Source organism: Lactuca serriola, chromosome 8, assembly GCF_051521515.1.
Source record: "Lactuca serriola cultivar US96UC23 chromosome 8, Lser_US96UC23_V15, whole genome shotgun sequence".
Lineage (NCBI taxonomy): Eukaryota > Viridiplantae > Streptophyta > Magnoliopsida > Asterales > Asteraceae > Lactuca > Lactuca serriola.
This window is the reverse complement of record NC_136415.1, coordinates 86,882,306-86,900,725: the sequence shown is the minus strand read 5'-3', so window position 1 is coordinate 86,900,725 and position 18,420 is coordinate 86,882,306. Positions and strand designations below refer to the sequence as shown.

The 18,420-nt window shown below is 35.8% G+C and overlaps 1 protein-coding gene across 1 annotated transcript; it reads left to right on the top strand.

Annotated features, from left to right (window-relative positions):
* The first annotated feature begins 3,836 nt into the window (after nt 1–3,836).
* On the top strand, nt 3,837–5,740 carry LOC145066580 (uncharacterized). The gene is made up of 3 exons (XM_079013877.1): nt 3,837–4,000; nt 4,388–5,446; nt 5,543–5,740. The coding sequence occupies exon 2, from the start codon at nt 4,426–4,428 to the stop codon at nt 5,425–5,427; it is 1,002 nt and encodes a 333-aa protein (XP_078870003.1). The 5' UTR covers nt 3,837–4,000; nt 4,388–4,425; the 3' UTR covers nt 5,428–5,446; nt 5,543–5,740.
* Nucleotides 5,741–18,420: the final 12,680 nt, after the last annotated feature.

Sequence of the window (18,420 nt, the reverse complement as noted above, 5' to 3'; positions counted from 1 at the left end):
TTTTATCATAATCAATAATGATTTTTTTTTACTATTAGTTTAAAATTTAAAATGTAATTTTTATGTACACATTAGTATCTAATGTAATTAGTTGATGATTGATTAGATATGGATTCTCATTTGTGGTCGTCTATTTATGTTGAACCTCATACAAATACATATTTAACGACTTTTGTTAGTTTTACTATTGAATAGAAAATGGTGTCGTATTTTAAGTAAATATAAAAAAATCTCATTCTCAATCTATTTTAAGATAGTGACATATTTTAAGTTAATATAAAAAATCATATTCTAGAACTAATGAAAAGAAAAAACGGAGCCAAAATTTTTAACTATAATAAAGTTGATTCCAATTAAAAAGTGCTCAATCGAAGATAATATCATTCAATAAACATCATAAGATATTACGTTATATTCAAATTACAGACATCATTTTTGTAAGAGTCATTCAAAATATATGAGACTATAGTGCCTAATACAACAATGTAATAACCAAATGACCCTAACATACTTTAAATGAAATATAATTATAATATATTATCTATGCAACTAAATTTTTGCACAACATGTGGGATTCATCTACTATATGGTATTCTTCTAATATATTATATTATAGTATAAACATTATATTTGGAAAACCACTTTGAGTCATATTGTAGTTTATAACATTAAATTTGTGATCGGGTGTATTTGACACACATTTGTGTATTTATATCTATATTATATATTTAAAACAAATATTATATAAACATTCAACCTAAATATTCATCTTCAAGTTTTCTTTCTTCACCACGTAAACAAACTTTTGTTATAAAGCCAAAAATGGAATAAAAGACACTTAATTGTATGATCATGATATATTGTATTTTGATTGGGGCTTGTACAAAACATGCATGAGCATATATTATTAATTTATCTCTTGTTTTGGGTAATTGGAATAAGATAGCTTCAAATCCAACGTATCAAACAGATTACCCATTACTAAAGTCTAAAACCCAAAAACTCAAACATAATCTAATACCATACAAATGCATGAGGTTTTAGCAAATTATTATCTGATATGAATTACCATTGATTATGTGTGATTAATTATTAAGAAGGTGAAAAGGTTTGGGAGTTTCAAATGCATGAGGTTTTAGCAAATTATTGTGGGGGGTTTCAAATGCATGACAATCAAGGGAAAATGCAAGCTTTATAAGTATGTAAGATGCGTAGTCTACCAACTTAGATCACTAATAACTTTGTTTTCTTTACCTGGTTTGTAATATTGTTCAAAATCATACCATAGTAGTTATGCGATTCATTTGATTTGTTCGGGTATTTAAATGACTTGTGTTAGTATATGATTGTATGTTTGACTTTATGTTGGTCGGTAAATAGATAATTTTTTATCCAATAACTATTTCTAAACATTTCTTTACCTCTTCATTAGTCACATATAGTTCTCAAACATTGTTGGAGTTGGCTTGCATTTGAGGGTACATTTTTGTTGAAAAATGTCATGGATGTGTATCTTTAAGATAGTACTTCTTTAATGGATTACCCCTATGCATCTATAATCATGGGGAATGGGATTAAAAAGCCAAATAGTGCCAAGGTGAGGAGTGATGCCATGGTTGTTTTAAGAGTTAGAATGATTTGACGGCTTTAGGTGACCACATAAAGGTTGGGGGTTTTAGTGGAGTTCCAATGGTTGTGTATCCTCGCACTTATAATTGCTCAAACCTTGTCAAATCTTGAAATACATGTAAAGTTGTTAAAGAGGTAGGTGTCATCTATGCTTGTATGGTTATGATCTTTTTTCTCTAAGGATGATATTATATGAGAAGAGATATTATAGGCGATAAAACTAATTCCGTTGACTCCAAAAGTGCACTTGGAGAGTTTGTCATAGTAGTGGTTAATTTTGAGGATGTCGAGGACGAAGTGGAGTTAGCCGTAGTGTAGATCAAGCGGGGAAGAATCCGCCCGAATCAAATGTTTTGAGGAACGTATCGAGAGAGAATTTGATTTGGTTAGAGAATGTGTGGTTGGTAAACAAGGATCGGTTTTTTCGCAAGGTACGGAATGTATCGTCAAATATTCAATATGATTCCACAAGATCTAGTTTCGTTCAAGTAAGGGATTCTAGCCAATTGAAAGGATCTTCTGATCAATCTAGAGATCATTTTGATTCCATTAGTAATGAGGATTCGGAATATCACACATTGATCAATCAAAGAGAACGGGGTTGGGCTATGTTATAAGGTCGAACGGAGTCATCAGTGGGTGGGTTATAGATTGGCTTTGGGCGGTACCGGCGGTACCACCAGTTTGTGGTTCCTTCTTCGACGGTCTAGGGAGGGTTGGAGTGTTATTGTGCGACAACTAGTTTGAGAAATCGCTTCCTCCTCTCTCTTACTACTCTCTCTCTCTCATCCTTGTGCATTAAGCAATTTTTCTTCTTGCTTTAAGAGTTAGACTTGTACCAAACTAACTTAGTATCTTCTTAATTAATTTGTGAATTAATTTTGTATGTTTTTGTTAATTAATTTTGAAAGATTTTAATTACTGTGTATTTATTTTAAAATTAAAAATGAGTGGGTTGTGAAAAATAGGGTTTTCAAGTGTTGCAGTTTGGGTGGGTTGGAAAAGATAGGAGAAGAAAAGTTGATGTGGTGCTAATGTGGTAGTAGATTAAGTGGGTTGGGAGGAAAGGACTCCCTCGTCTATAAGTGCTACCGAAATCAATTAAGGTAGTAATAGTGTGGTCATTAATGGTGTCACTAAGTTGAATGGCATGTGGCAATGGTAAACCTAGAAAAGCGGCTATGGAAAGTGAAGGGAAGTGTGGGTTTGGTTCGATATCATGAATGTGAGAGTTATTGGTGGTGGTTACGGGTGGGTGTTCATGTTTCAGAAAGGGTTGGGTAGTATCGAAAGCATCATCATCGTCGGTGATTAAAAAAAATTAGGGTGTATTACAAATTTTGTTGGGTGAGAATTTTTATGGATACCAGAAAGCGGAAGCAAAGTTATTCGACACAAAGTTTTTAGAGGGAACCGACTCAAAATATTATGAAGAGTAAAATATGGTTTAGTTCAGGCGGTCCTATTAGGAGGGGTGTGGTGGTGGACAACGTGTTGTTGAAGTTGGAGTAACTAATGTCTATTGTATTCGTGGCTACTTAATATTCAATAAATTTTGCTGATAGGAAGGTTCGGTGTAAAGATTGTGGGTAGTAGATGGAGGTTTCAGATTTGATATCGTGGCTTAAACCGAAAATAAAACAATTAATTAAGGCTTATGAATAAAGGTCATTAACACAATTACTGACTTGGCTTAGTAGGCTGCTATTGTGGTGGTTTGGTGTAGCTTGAACAATATAACTTGATGGTTCTCCGAAGGATAAAGACCCGAATCGTGATTCTAAGGCACATGAAAACTCGGTCCAACTCAAAGCTTCACAGGTAAAGTAGAAGCGTGTGAGTGAAATGTGTTGCAATGGTGGAATGGAATAGTAGGTGAAGTAATCAACCGATTGTTTGAAAGAGCCAATCCAAAGGGTTAGACTCATCGAAAATGAGCCGAGGGATCTTCCATGGTCGTGATGTGTTTAAGGGTGGAATATCATGACTCCTATCATTCGAAGATAATGAAACGATGGTAGGTGAAGTATCATTTGCACTACATGTTTGTTACTATGTTAGGGACGAGTTTTATAAAAAGACAAAAGCTTAGGGTCTAAGTAAAAAGTTTCATTTCATTGGCGACAAACAAACCGGCGCCGACTCATGAAAATTAAATCGGTTTAAATTTTGAAAAACCGGACACTTCATTTGTATATATAAAAGCATACCTTTTGCCCTACGAAGCTCCTCTTTTTTCTCTCTCTAGAAGCTCTTTCACATTATCAGCTCCAAACAGTAGTCTGCTATCTCGTTTCGATTTTGATCGACTCATCGAAGATCAATCGTGAACTCTTGGTTCACGAATCAAGCAATCGAGATAGTTTATCCGGTAAGTTTTTCCTCAAATCCTTATTTGAGGTTTAATTTCTATCCGAGTCCCTCAGTTCTCTATGCGATTAAGTTTATGGCTTCTGATTGCTTACTTTCCTGGATCTCCTAGGGCTTTTTACCCGCTTAATCTGATTTTCGGTAGTTTGACTTCATCTCTTTTGTTCTTCACGCTGCCAATTTTCAGCTGTTGAGCTTGTAACTTTTAGGGCTTCCGATTTCGTGATATATTATCTGTTTTTTTGCTAATTAGGGCTTTGATATGATGCTTTACCACCTTAATTTTCTCATTTCTGATATGATTTTTGTTGTGCCCTCTTTTTGGATGCTATTGCTTGAAAAAATGAAATCAAATTCGAACTTGCAATTGATTGTTTGATGTTACCAGGATTTCTGTTTGAAGTTTGAACATCGACGAACATAAAGATGCCTAAAGAAAGAAGAGACCGATCCGTCTCCATCGACAGGTCTTGGACATCTCCATACGTCTGCAACACCAGTCACTCAAAACGATCACTTTCCAAAAACCCATTAGAATCCGAAAACATAAAAGAATGGGAAGAAGCTCGATGCCCAGTATGTATGGAACACCCACACAACGCCATCCTTCTCCTCTGTTCTTCCCATGAAAAAGGTTGTCGCCCATTCATGTGTGACACAAGCTATCGCCATTCCAATTGCTTTGATCAATTCCAGAAAGCATCTTCTGAATCATTAGAAACACCACCAACACCAACACCAACATCAACACCAACACCTGTCACAACACTAACCTGCCCGCTATGTCGCGGGCAGGTGACCGGATGGATAGTGGTGGAAGCTGCCCGAGGATTCATGAATGGAAAAACTAGAAGCTGTGCTAGTGAAACATGTGAGTTTTCAGGGACATATGCTGACCTGAGAAAGCACGCGAGGCTGGATCACCCGTTAGTGAGACCATCAGAAGCTGATCCAGACAGGCAAAGGGATTGGAGGAGGTTAGAAAGACAAAGAGACATGGGAGATTTGTTGAGCACTCTTCAATCTTCAATAGCTGATGAAAATGGTGAAAATCTTGAAAATGGTGTAACAGGAAATGGTGGTGCTACTACTGCTTTATCTTTTGATGAAGGTGGTTGGTTAACCGTGTTTTTCTTGATTAGGGTTTTTAGACCGCGAAGCGGCTCAAGGAGTAGTAGTAGTTGGTCCGGGACCTCGCGGGCCCGGGCCCATGTCACCATTAGGAGGAGACCGAGTACACGTTTATGGGGGGAGAGTCATAATGAAGGAGTTGTAGATGATGGTGGTAATGATAATGATAATGATAATGATAATGATGATGATGGTGATGATGATGATGATGATGATGATAATGAGTCATCGGATGGGGGGTCGGGCCCACAGATTCATAATAATAATATCAATAATAATAATGATGATGAGTCTTGATTTTCAGACAAGTGTCATTGTAAGGAATAATTTTGAAAGAATGAAAGTATGTTGCTATTTTGTTGTGTTAATGTGTTTAGTGATGTATGATTTTGTTTTGTGATGTGTGTTTCAGGTGAAGAGAGAGAAGAATCTTTGGCTTGTTCTTCTTTTATATGGACATGGAGTTTGGAGATATGTAAGAGAAAAGAGAGAGAGAGAGAGAAGGGAGGAAGAAATTTGAAACTGTAATTTTAACTTGAAACTTATATGATTTGTTTATACATCTTCAATCATTGAGATTTATCGAGTACTTCTATTCGTCGTTTGTTTATCTTGTTGCAATTGAGTCAACTCGTTAGGGGTATTTTTGTCATTTTGTTGGGTTTGGGGGTTAAAATGGAGTAGTGTCATTGTCATAGTTGTTTCTCATTTTATTCGGTTTGGGGTCATTATGGAGTAGAATCATGATCATTTTTGATGTTGCCCTTCAATTGGGTCAACTTGTTAGGGGTATTATGGTCATTTTTGTTTGCATTAGGGGGATTGTATTGTATTTCGAGGTCCCTTAAAGATGCTCTTTTAACTTTAGTTAGGCACATTTTGTTGGCATTATGGTCATTGTAGTATAGTCCAAACTTTATTTAGGCAAACCTAATAAGGGGCATTGTAGTAATTTTTTGTTGGCATAATGGGATTATGGTATATCTCATTTTCTCTTTTCATTTGGACCACATCTGTAAACAAATCAACATGGTTTACAATATAAAGACGACAAATTTTAGAAAATCCTTTAACTTTTTAAGCCTTTTACATAAAAAGTTATTAATATAATTTTTTTTAATTTTTTTTGTAGAAAAACCTCCGATTATTTGATTTTTTTTTCATTTAAATCATTATTTATCTACTAAAATTGGCTTAACAAGGTTACCAACAGTGATATAAAACTCGCTGAGTTGGCTGATTACTCAGCCGAATGCTCCTTACTCGGCCCCTTACCAACAGTGATATAACACACGTAACTTATGACTTTAAAATACAAAATTTCTTTAAAAATATTTCTATATGAATTACCGAATCCGAGTACTCCAGAGTACTAACTACTCGACAGTCAGCCGAACAGGTACCAAGTAACGAGTTCTACAACCTTTGTTAACGATAATATCCAATTGGGATGCTTTAGATTTGATTAGAATGATCTATTGTTAACATAACATATGTTAATTTATTTTAGTAGGTAAATAATTGTGCAAATAAAAATTAAATATAAAAATCATTGGTCTTGTGCAATAACAATGAGGAACATTTATGTCTTTGTGCAAAAATAAGATATCAAAATCAATTTGCTATACATGTCAAATGCAAAATGCAGTATAACCAGATATAATGACGATATGATACACGTCTCCTACACGAATTTTTTGTCTAGATACATTTTTGTCCGCATACAAACCTCCCACTTGGCCTATTGTGGGAGGCATATGGCTATGGGTATAATGGTCATCAGTGAATGTGGGGACATCAAGTGGAATAATAATTGGTTGCATGGGTAGGGGGTACTTGGTATGTGTTTTTAACTTATTACAAAAGTGATCCAATGGTTATTTGCTTGAAAATAAGGTAGGAAAGTGTTATTAATTGAATGATGAGGGGTCCAAGTGAAAACTTATCAAGAGTAATCACTAATAACAATGTGCAATAATGAGAAGCCAGAAGGATTCTCCATCATGGTTTTTCTATGAATTATGGACGTTAGCTGGAGTTATTATTATTTATTTTGGTCAAATAAATGATAACGAGGTGGATATGAAATGTAGATACTTCTTTCTCATATTTTTTTTTTGATTTTTTTAATAATTATATATCTCGTTTCATTGTCTTATAATATGCTCTACTTCATGAAATTTCACTGTTTATTTTTCCGGAAATGACGGATTGTAATTATATAAAAGAAAACACATTTGTGAGACATTGACCTATACGTACCTAAGAATCTTTCATGAAATTTCACTGTTTATTTACTTTAACTTTTTGGCTGCGGTATTTCTTAGGCTTGTGGGAGTGGACTCGTCACCCCTCTCGCCAAACAAGATGCTAACATATCAAAGACCATCCTTTTGGATTTGCCAAGGGGAAGAATTGGCAGCCAAGCAAGTAGCAAGAGGAAAGAAGAAAGAGAAAAAGTATTGGTTTATTACTATTGGTTGATAGCTATTGTTTCTTTTTTCTCTTTTTTTTCTTTCAAAATAAACTTTATTAATTTAACTCACCATCACTCCCTACCAGATATTAAGAGTTAGTTGTTAAGAAGGAAAAATGATGTGGCACTAAAAAAAAATGATGTGACAAGGTGCTAAGAATGTTACCACTAGTTCTACATTTGGTTGAATGTATGTTGGTCATATTCCATTGCGATTATTTTGGTTGTTCTTTTGTGAATTTTAAGGTGTTGCAATCTTTAGTAGTATTATCACAATTTGTATATATTGTTTTGAGTTATTCATTATAATCTAAACTCACGATGATAGTCTATCACCATAAAATCATATTGTTCTGATTTTTTTTTTATATAATGATCACCAAATTCCACTCATCTATTCATGGATTTGCCTTTATTTGAAGAAAAAAATGCAAATCGACAATTTTAGCTCAACATATATATTATTTTCGAAATAAATGTATCATGGTTCAATCTATTAACAACAACCATAACCCTAAAATGAGGTTTAAGAAGTACATTTCAACCGTTGTCAAGAAGATTTATGATCCAAACCAGAATCCTTCTGCCAGCATTACGTCATTGACCATCAAGAAAGCAAGAACCCTATCTCTAGAGGCTTGGGAATTTCGATCAGCAAGAAAAATGTTGGTTTCCTCTTGTCGTTGCACAGGTAGGAGGAGATGAAACACGGAGGGCTGAAATGAGGGTTTCAGAATTTGAGCTTGAAATCCCTTGAATCTCTTCCTTTTATATACCTGTGGGAAAATCTTATCATTTCCATATTTGAATTTGAGGATAATATTATTTTATCTTCTAGAATTATTAAGTGTTTCAAATACTAATATAATTCTTTTAGGATGATTATGTAATTCACACCAATTAATTTTTAATTATTTATTAACACTCAAATAATAATAAATTAATTTCACTTTATTAATCTGTTCTTGCTTTTATTTTGGGTCAAATGCATAACCTATACAATCCCATGTAACTAATTGTATTATCTAACATGTTGTATTATTACCAACATGTTGTGTAGTGAGCATCTCTTCAAAGACTTCCATTTTGAACCCCTAGGTTCGGTAATGCCCTAGATAAGTAAGCATATATCCTTTGACTATCAACCTCATCTGAATGTAGCTATATATTTACTATCAACACGCAATCAATGAGGTACCAAACTTATCTCTTTTACAAATGGTCAGAAGGAACAAATCATCATTGACTATGTAGACACTTACCCCTTAAATCATACCATACATGAGTGTACCCTACATGGTTGGCAATTATAGAAAACGTTGGAGGACGTCAAGGCATAATAGACTAAGGTCAATGTAACACCCGACTTCTAATACAAAATACACCCAAAAAATATGTTTTCAAATCATAAACTATAACTAAGTTACCAAAAGGATCATGAATATTACGGATACGATGATCTAAGCCAAGCATTACCAACCTCTCATCATTCTATCCAGTCTACATGAAACTAAAATTCACATAAAAATAAAATGTAAGCTACAATGAGTTTGGTGAGAAACCGTGCTAACAAAACACAAATTACTTACACAACTAGTTATATCAATAATAAATCAATGCAATTCTCACAATTCCTTTCAAACAATTGAATATACACTCATTTTATTGCTATTATGCAATTTTCCTTAATACTCATGGTTAAAGATAATTAAGTTGTTATTTCAACCGTTAACTATCCATAGTAGACTTACAATGTCGCCAACTACTATCAAATCCAATAACCTTTCCTTATTAGTATCATAACTACACAAACTACCACCTTATCTAACTAATGTTTCCCTTAGCATCATTACCTCCACACAAGCTTCCACTATTTTCCAATAACGGTCTACAAATATAGTGTTACACACACCAAGTCCGCCATTGATTTGTATTTCTCGAAAATGGTATAAAATCACCAAGACTACTACCATTCATCAATAACGACATACAAGTATAGCTTTACAGACACCGAGTGTGTCATTGACTTGTATTTTCCAAAATATGGTATTACAGTAAGCAAGACTACCACCATTCTTCAATAACGACGTACAAGTATAACATTATAGACACCAAGTCTACATTTGACTTGTATTTTCCAAGACATGGCATTACAGAGACAAAGATTACCAACTCTTTCTGATATCAACTTATGAGTGTAGCATTACGAATACGAAGTCTACCATTTACTCGTATTCATCTAGTGTTATGGCCGATAAGGCTACCATATACATCGGTCAATGGTATTATAGTCACCATGTCACAACTAGCATTTTTAGCTAGGAAATTATGTCTTCGTGTAAAAATCAACTATTGTATAACGTGTAATCTAAGTTGATATCATGTACTATGCTCCTTCAAAATCAACCATTTGAACCAAAATTCCTAAGTGATGTTCAAAACCTAATTCAATGCATCCCATATACTTAACTATGGGTTTGAAACCTTAATATTCCGGTTCAAACTCAGAATGGACCAGGATCCTCTTGTTGGGCCTAATGGGCCATTGAACTCTCAATTTGGTTATTTCGGGTGAAGGAACCCTATTTGGGCCTTAAATAGACCCATATTCATTAAATAATAACATTTTGAGCCATAAGACTTCTCATGGGCCTTATTGGGCCTAAAATGTCTCTCTTTGTCATTGTAGGCCTTAATGGGCCGTAAATGGTTTCTTGAACCCTAGTGGGCTGTAAACTCCTTCTTCCCCATCACTATTGGGTCGTAAACCCTGATAATGGCCCAATGGGCCGGAAATCTTTAACTTGGGCCTCATAATTTCGAATATAAGCAAGTATGGCCCAAACCCTTCCCTTCTCTTTTCCTTCCCCCTCATTCTCGGCTATACTATAAAAAAAAAGAGAAAAACAATGGGATAATTAGGGAGTGCCACCTCAACATTAAAAGGTGGATTTCCAAGGAATTATACCTCAAATATCTAGGCTAATCTCATTTATCCATGCATGTCACATCTCATCTTCTCTCTTCTTTTCTTCTTCCTTCTTATTCTCGGCCACTCTCTCCCTCTCCACCCTCATTCACCACTTCAATTCCAACTCACTTCCTCTCAACATTCAACATTCTCCCACCCTCTATCTCTCTAAAATTTCATGTGAGTGTGTGTGTGTTCTTCAAAAAGTCATCATCAAAGATCATCATTTTCGGTAAGTTATTCTCTCATCAAAGTGTTTAGCTTAATTTTATGATAATCTTCACTCCTTAACATATCATTTCGTGATCCATGCCCTTAGATCCATCTTAAGTTTGAAAAACTCCACTCAAGGAGCTTCTAGGGCCGAGATCCTTCTCAATCTTCATCAAAAACCGAAATATTCAAACCAATGTGAGTTCATACCCCCTATTTTCGGTTTTTACTATGTTTTGGGGGAGAATACAAGTTGTTTTGTGTAGATATATGTGTATATGCATGATTTTATGTGTTGTTCATGATATCAGTGTGATATTGTGTTATAAACTTCATGAACTTGAAAAAATGCTAAAATATGAGGATAATTGTTGAACACAACACTTATTTCAACTTGTTATGCAAAGAAAATGTATTAAACATTTCAAAGTTGTTTAAAACTAAGAAAGATTGCATAATAGGGCCAAAAATGACAAAATAAACAAAAATGAGGTGATTATATGTGACTCACAGTTTTTAAGGGGCCAAAAAGGAACTATTTTTGACAAATATGAATCTTTATGGTATTCATGCTTTTGTAAGGGCTAAAAGTGCAAACCTTCACAAATGGGCCTCATATGGGCTTTCACGATTTTTGGGCCAAAAATGTAAAATTTTGGACTTTTGTGGCTTAAGTGTCATTTTAAACAAAAATGTAAATTTTTCAATAAGAAGAACTGAAAATGTAAAATTTTCAATAATAAGAACTGAAAATGTAAATTTATTAAATCTTAGACCAAAAAGATAAATTTATTTATAAATGGGCCGAGACTGCACATTTTCGTAAAATTAAGCCAAAAATGATATTTTTGACAAAAATGAGTTAAAAATGTTATTTTTACTTAAAACTAGCCTTAAATGCAAACTTTGGCCTTAAAGGACCTAAAATGTCATTTTTACCAAAAATATGTCATAATTATAAATTTTCGGTTTTTAGGACAAAAAATGACCTTTTACAAAAAGGTGGGCTTTTATGTCATTTTGGTAAACAACGAAGCTTAAACAACCAACGTAACAAACCACGGATCAATTACATCATTTATACTTTTATTGAGTCTGGAATATAATTTACATGTTTAGTGGGTTTTAGTTGTCCATTTACATGTTTATTGGGCCTGAAATGTACCTGATATGCTCATTGGGCCTGAAATATAATTTACATGCTTAGTGGCCCTTAGTTGTCCACATACATGTTTATTGGGCTTGGAATATACCTTTCATGTTTATTCACATAAATTTGATTAAAGATCTAGTGAGACGTTTCGTTTGGCATCAAATGAGTGTACAAACATAGCTTGTAGTTATAACCAGGTCTCCCGGAGAGAGAGCGAGAGTTTGTGTATAGATCTATACGGAGGTGACACCCCACACCTGAGCTGTTCGCTATAGTTAGACTAGTCCAGTCTAGGGTGACAAACCTTACCTTAAACAAGTCAGTGTCTAATAGACGTCATGACAGGCGAAATTGTCATTATCAAGTATGGTTATAACGGCTCACTTAGAGGAATTAACACCATTATAAAATTTACGGGAAACAATCTTTTGTGGAAACACGGTAACCTACACGCACTGGTACTCAACCTCGAGTGTTGAGATTCCAACATTTTCATAAACAGACAACGTCGGGTTGTCTGGGGTCATTCCCTTTATATTCTCACAAACATTAACACACATGCATTAATACAAGATCGGACACAAACATTTCAATCCGTTTTTCAGAAAATATCGGATTTTCTGGTGTTTACAAAGTAATACAAAACATTTTTCTCAAACATGCTTATGAACTCACCAACATTATATATGTTGACCTCTTTAAATTAACTTGTATTCTTAGGAAATCATTGAGCAGGTTGGTCAGCAAGAATACTTGGATATTTTGTTATGTTTTGTTTCATCAAACTTTGGATTATTTTGGCATGTAATATTGAAATACAATACTTGATATAAACAATGATAGTTGTAATATTACATGTGCGATGATGATGATGTTATGTTTCAATTATATGCACTGTGATGATACTACAAGAATGAAGTCACCTAAGCCCCCAGACGTTTCCGCCGTCTGGTTCGGGGTGTGACACACCAAGACTACCATCACCAACAACTTTCCAATACAGTGGTATTTCAGTTACCAGGACTACCCTTAAATCCCATAACTTAAATTTAGGATATTATGATCACCAAGACTACCCTGAACTATAGAGCTATTTTAAACCTCAGCATTACGGTCACCAAGACCGATAGGTTACATTCCCCACCACGATTTATAACGTGTATCTCAATACAACTAAATTCATATTTAAGAAATCATACTTTGATCATATCCTAAAGATATGAAATGTTTTGTTCATAAAAATTATGACTAAACTAGCTATTTAAATCGTATAACATAGTTTATCTACAATTCCACAAATTCAGTTCATTACCTCATATATAACAGTAACCTACTATTAAATCCAATCATACTATGCAACTCTCAACCATACATAAATCTTTAAGTTCTTAACCCATAACATATCATTTCACAATAACCATAATATTGTATTTATCACATAATATAATAATAAACACACATCTAAATAACATTTATCTAGTAGAGGAGTGTGGTTACCATCCTTATGATTGGTTGATCACTTGATGTCCTAACATCCATGATCTAGGCTTTGATCTTATCTCCCGAATCCTTTACAATATCAAACCATACTTGAGTTATTACAACTTAAAATATAACCCATTCATTCATTAAATTGACTTAATGCTTTGTCATGTCACATTACCCTATTATACCAAAATCTTCCACATTACATATACTAGTTATATATATATATATATATATATATATATGTTGATGTATGGTCCATCAGCATGGCCCAAACGTCAAGACATGGTGCATCAGCCTTGCCTGGTGCTCTCCTGACATTCACTTTCCAGCCTTGTCTGGCACCCGTGCCTAACACTCGCGTGGCTTCTGGACACTCTCTCCCAACTTCCTACTAGCTGAGCCTGAGTTAGCATGGCTCAAGGCCTAACCTAACTCTCCCTTGACCTACTTCTCCTATATAAATAAAATGTTTCCTCCTCCTTAAGGATGCATCTTTTAACAAGATTCTAGTCACCTTCTCTAACCTAGAGCCTTCATGGAAAGACTCTCACCTAACACACCACTATGGTTCTCTCCAGCTAGGGAGAACCATCACATCTCTACCAACCGATCTAACTTGATCATTGGAGCTTGCTCCTGGGGCATAGTCCTTGGGGCAAGTCTAACGACTTGTTGTGATGGCAACTTAGGTATCTCACCAAAAACTCGTTGACGGCACCACCTCCAGATCTCCGATCCAGATCCAACATAGAATACCCGACTTTCTGAGCACATGTCACAACATTTGGCGCCATTCGTCGGACCAAGAACATTGTTTTTTTTATCCCATCTACAGCTACCACCCCCGGCGAGATTCTACATGATTGCTCCAATATCCTTCACAGAAGGTGAACACCGACGATGGAACAACCCATATCCAGTCCAACGTTTTCCTTATTGAAAATTGAGATGCGAGAGTGAGATGCGGCTGGATGACTTACTCATTCCTCCAAAGTCAAAGCTAATTCAAAAGAGTTGGCCCTAAGACCCTAGTGTAACACGTTTATGATGGGTTTTTGAGCACTATATCATTCCTATGGTGTACATGCAAACCCTAAAACTATGGATCTAGTTTGTCTAATGAACATGAAATAATCATCCACGGCCATAAACCCTAGATCTAGCATACAATAATCAATATTATCATAATATAGGGTTTAGATCTTACCTTTGATTGTTATGTAGTAATAACAATCTATCCCTTCTTGTAATTGGCTTCTGAAAGCTTAATGTCACAAGTGTCACACCTATAATGGCTCACAAACACCAAGAGCAAGAGGATGACTTAGGAAAGGAGAAGGAGGCACCAAAAACGTCCAAGAAACTCCAAGGAATGCTTAGCCACGTTTTTAGATTCCATAGGGGTCTTTATATAGTGAGGCTATTATGGTTTTGAACTAGGAAACCCTAATCTGACTGCTTAGGCCCTAAGCAGCCCATGGACTCCCTCCTTAGAGGCCTTGGATGAATTCTCATGGGTTTCCCCATAGATTTCGTCTACTCCAACCTCTATGGAGTCCATTAGTCCAATATCCAACTATCACACAATTGACAGTTCTACCACCCTTTATTTAATTAATGTCTTTTAGCCACAAAATTAATTCTTATTAATTCTTAACTAATAGTAATTAAACATGTGATTTCTCTTTTAATATATTATTCATATAATATATTAATAAATCATAATTAATGCCTTTGTCCATAAATCATCCTATCAAATTGCTTTGGTGAAGGCAACCCAAAAAGACCATGCTCATAATCGGGTCAAGTACATACCAAAATAGTTATGGACTTAGACACTAATCCAACAGTCTCCCACTTGGATAAGTCTAAAAACTATTCTGCGTATGACTTCAAACCTGATCAGCAATCGTAGCTTTCAAAAGTCGCTGTCAACTCTGATCTTATCAGAAGCGTGTCCTTTAGATAAGGTATCATATATTCCTCCCTTTTAGATATCGTATGAACTGAGACATTGATTTAAATCATACTCTCTGTTCATGTGTTGTTTCTGTTGGATAAGGTGTCTAAGTCCATAACTATTTCTGGTAAGTACTTAACCCGACCCGACATGGTCCATTTGGGTTGCATGGCACCATGCAATTGGATAAACTAAATGAGAGAAATAACACATATGATTTATTAATATATTATAAGTTCTAATATATTAATAATATTGTTTAATTAGTTTTGATCAAGAATTAATTAAGTGATCAAAATATAACTAATTAAATATATGGGTAGATTCTGTAAATCTTCCATATCTTATATAGTAGGCTAAGAGGCTCCATGGATTTATCAAGTTGGGTTCCACCCATAGGATGCTCCATGGAGTTAACCCATGGATCAAGAAATGAGGAGTCATGGAACATTAGGGTTTACCTAATGCAACACACTATATAAGCAATGTAACTCTCCCCAAAATCGGCTACACTAAGAAAGAAGAGGGCTTGGCCGATTTTGCATGTGTTAGAGGTGTATTTTCATCGGCTACCCACAAAGATACTTTGGTTACCTCTTCTACAAACCTAGTGATAAGGTGGTCTTTGTAGCAAGAAGAGGAGTCTTGAGAGAGAGAGAGAGAGAGAGAGAGAGAGAGTTTATAAGCCAAGGAGACAGTGGGAGGCAAATTGACCTTGAAGAACTTCAAGAGTCAAGTGGTGAAGGAACTTCAAACCCTAGCCCTCAACTTGAGGAGGAAACTCCTGTTGAGCCAATTGACGAGTCTGTACCTCTGAGGCGTTCCACGAGAGTTAGGAATGCACCTGAGCGTTATTATGGTTTCCATATTACTGCGGAAGGTGAGACACTTGTTAGTGATGAGACACTAGTAGGTCTGGATGAACCTAACAGTTACGCGGAAGCCATGGCAGGCCCTGAGTCTGCTAAATGGAAAGAGGTTATGGATAGCGAGATACAATCCATGTATGACAATCAAGTGTGGAACTTGGTTGAAAATGTACCAGGTCGTAAGACTGTAGGGTGCAAATGGATCTTCAAGAAGAAGACCGACATGGATGGTAATGTACACACATATAAGGCTCGACTGGTTGCAAAGGGCTTCTCTCAAACTCCTGGAGTGGATTATGATGAGACCTTTTCTCCAGTAGCCAAAATTAAGTCTATTAGGGTTATGTTAGCCATAGCTACATTTCATGACTATGAAATATGGCAAATGGATGTCAAAACCGCTTTCCTTAATGGGAAGTTGACTGAAGATGTTTACATGGGTCAGCCAGAAGGTTTTGTCAGTAACGAGTACCCTAATAGAGTGTGTAAGCTTGAGAAATCCATTTATGGATTAAAGCAAGCACCTCGCAGATGGAATCTTTGCTTTGATGAGAAAGTCAAGGAATTTGGCTTTTCTAAGAGTGAAGATGAATCTTGTGTGTATGTCAAGGCTAGTGGGAGAATAGTTAGCTTTTTGGTATTGTACGTGGATGACATACTACTCATAGGAAATGACATCCCAACTCTATAGGAAGTTAAGTCCTGGCTTGGGAAGTGTTTCTCTATGAAAGACCTAGGAGAAGCTGCCTATATTCTAGGGATAAGGATTTTGAGAGACCGGAGTAAAAGAATAATTGGACTTAGTCTAAGTACCTACTTGGACAAGGTGTTGAAGAGATTCAGCATGCAGAACTCCAAGAAAGGAGAGTTACCCATCTAGAGTAATACTAAAATGAGTAAGACACAAAGCCCTAGTACTGAGGCTGGGATAGCAGAAATGAGTCGAGTGCCTTATGCTTCGGCAGTAGGCTCGATCATGTATGTTATGACTTGTACTCGACCTGATGTAGCCTTTGCCTTGAGCATGGTTAGCAGGTATCAGGGGAACCCTGGCAAGGCTCACTGGACTACGGTAAAGAATATTCTCAAGTACCTACGGAGGACTAAGGACTAGGTCCTTACCCTTGGTGGGAGTGATGACTTGAGAGTTGTAGGGTATTGTGATGCTGGCTTCCAGACTAATAAGGATAATTTCTGCTCTCGGTCGGGCTGGGTCTTTACCCTAAACGGAGGAGCAATCACTTGGAAGAGTTCCAAGCAAGAGACAGTGGTTGATTCCACTTGTGAATCAGAGTATATAGCAGCGAGCGAGGCAGCAAAGGAGGCTATATGGCTGAAGAACTTCATAGGAGACCTTGGAGTAGTACCAGCTATAAAGGAGCCCATGGAAATTTTCTGTGATAGTGAAAGTGTTGTTGCCTTAGCCAAGGAACCAAGGGATCACGGTAGATCCAGACACATCGATAGAAAATATCTTTTTATCCGACATTGCATAGAAGAAGGAATCCTCGTGGAAAAGAGGGTATCATCGGATGAGAGCCCAACAGATCCCCTCACGAAGGGACTGAGTAGGGTTAAGCATCTCCAGCATGCTCGGAGCATAGGGCTGAAGGATGATATAAGTTTTAGTAGTTAGATAAATTATGAAATTTGTAAAGTGTAATTGACATTTGATGATGAATAAAAGTTGTGTTTATTTATGAGTAAAGTGTTACTATCTTTTGTCAATCGTTTACTATAATTTCTTTTGCATGTTTTGACTTCCAGAATAGTATGTTGTGGTTTTACATATTATTCAAATTTTCCACAGTCGGTCATATGTTGGAAGTAGATATGAAGTAAGACTGTCATGAAGTTGGTTGTAGGTGTCAGGATATAAGACAACACTTCATGAGTGCTCATAAGTTCTGAGTATGGGAATCAACCCACGCTCACTGGAATCACTTCATGGAATTGTATCTCGAGTGACCATGAGACGGTAATATCATATAAGTCTTCAAACCTAGAGACATGATTTGTTGCCTATGAATTGATTATGCATTGATTGTACGAAAACGCATTGGTAACTCGATGTTATAAAACGTGCTTTTGTGTATAATTCAACTAGTAGTAGAACAAATATATGAGTCGAAGTTTATCTGTTCCTTCTTGTATTTGAAG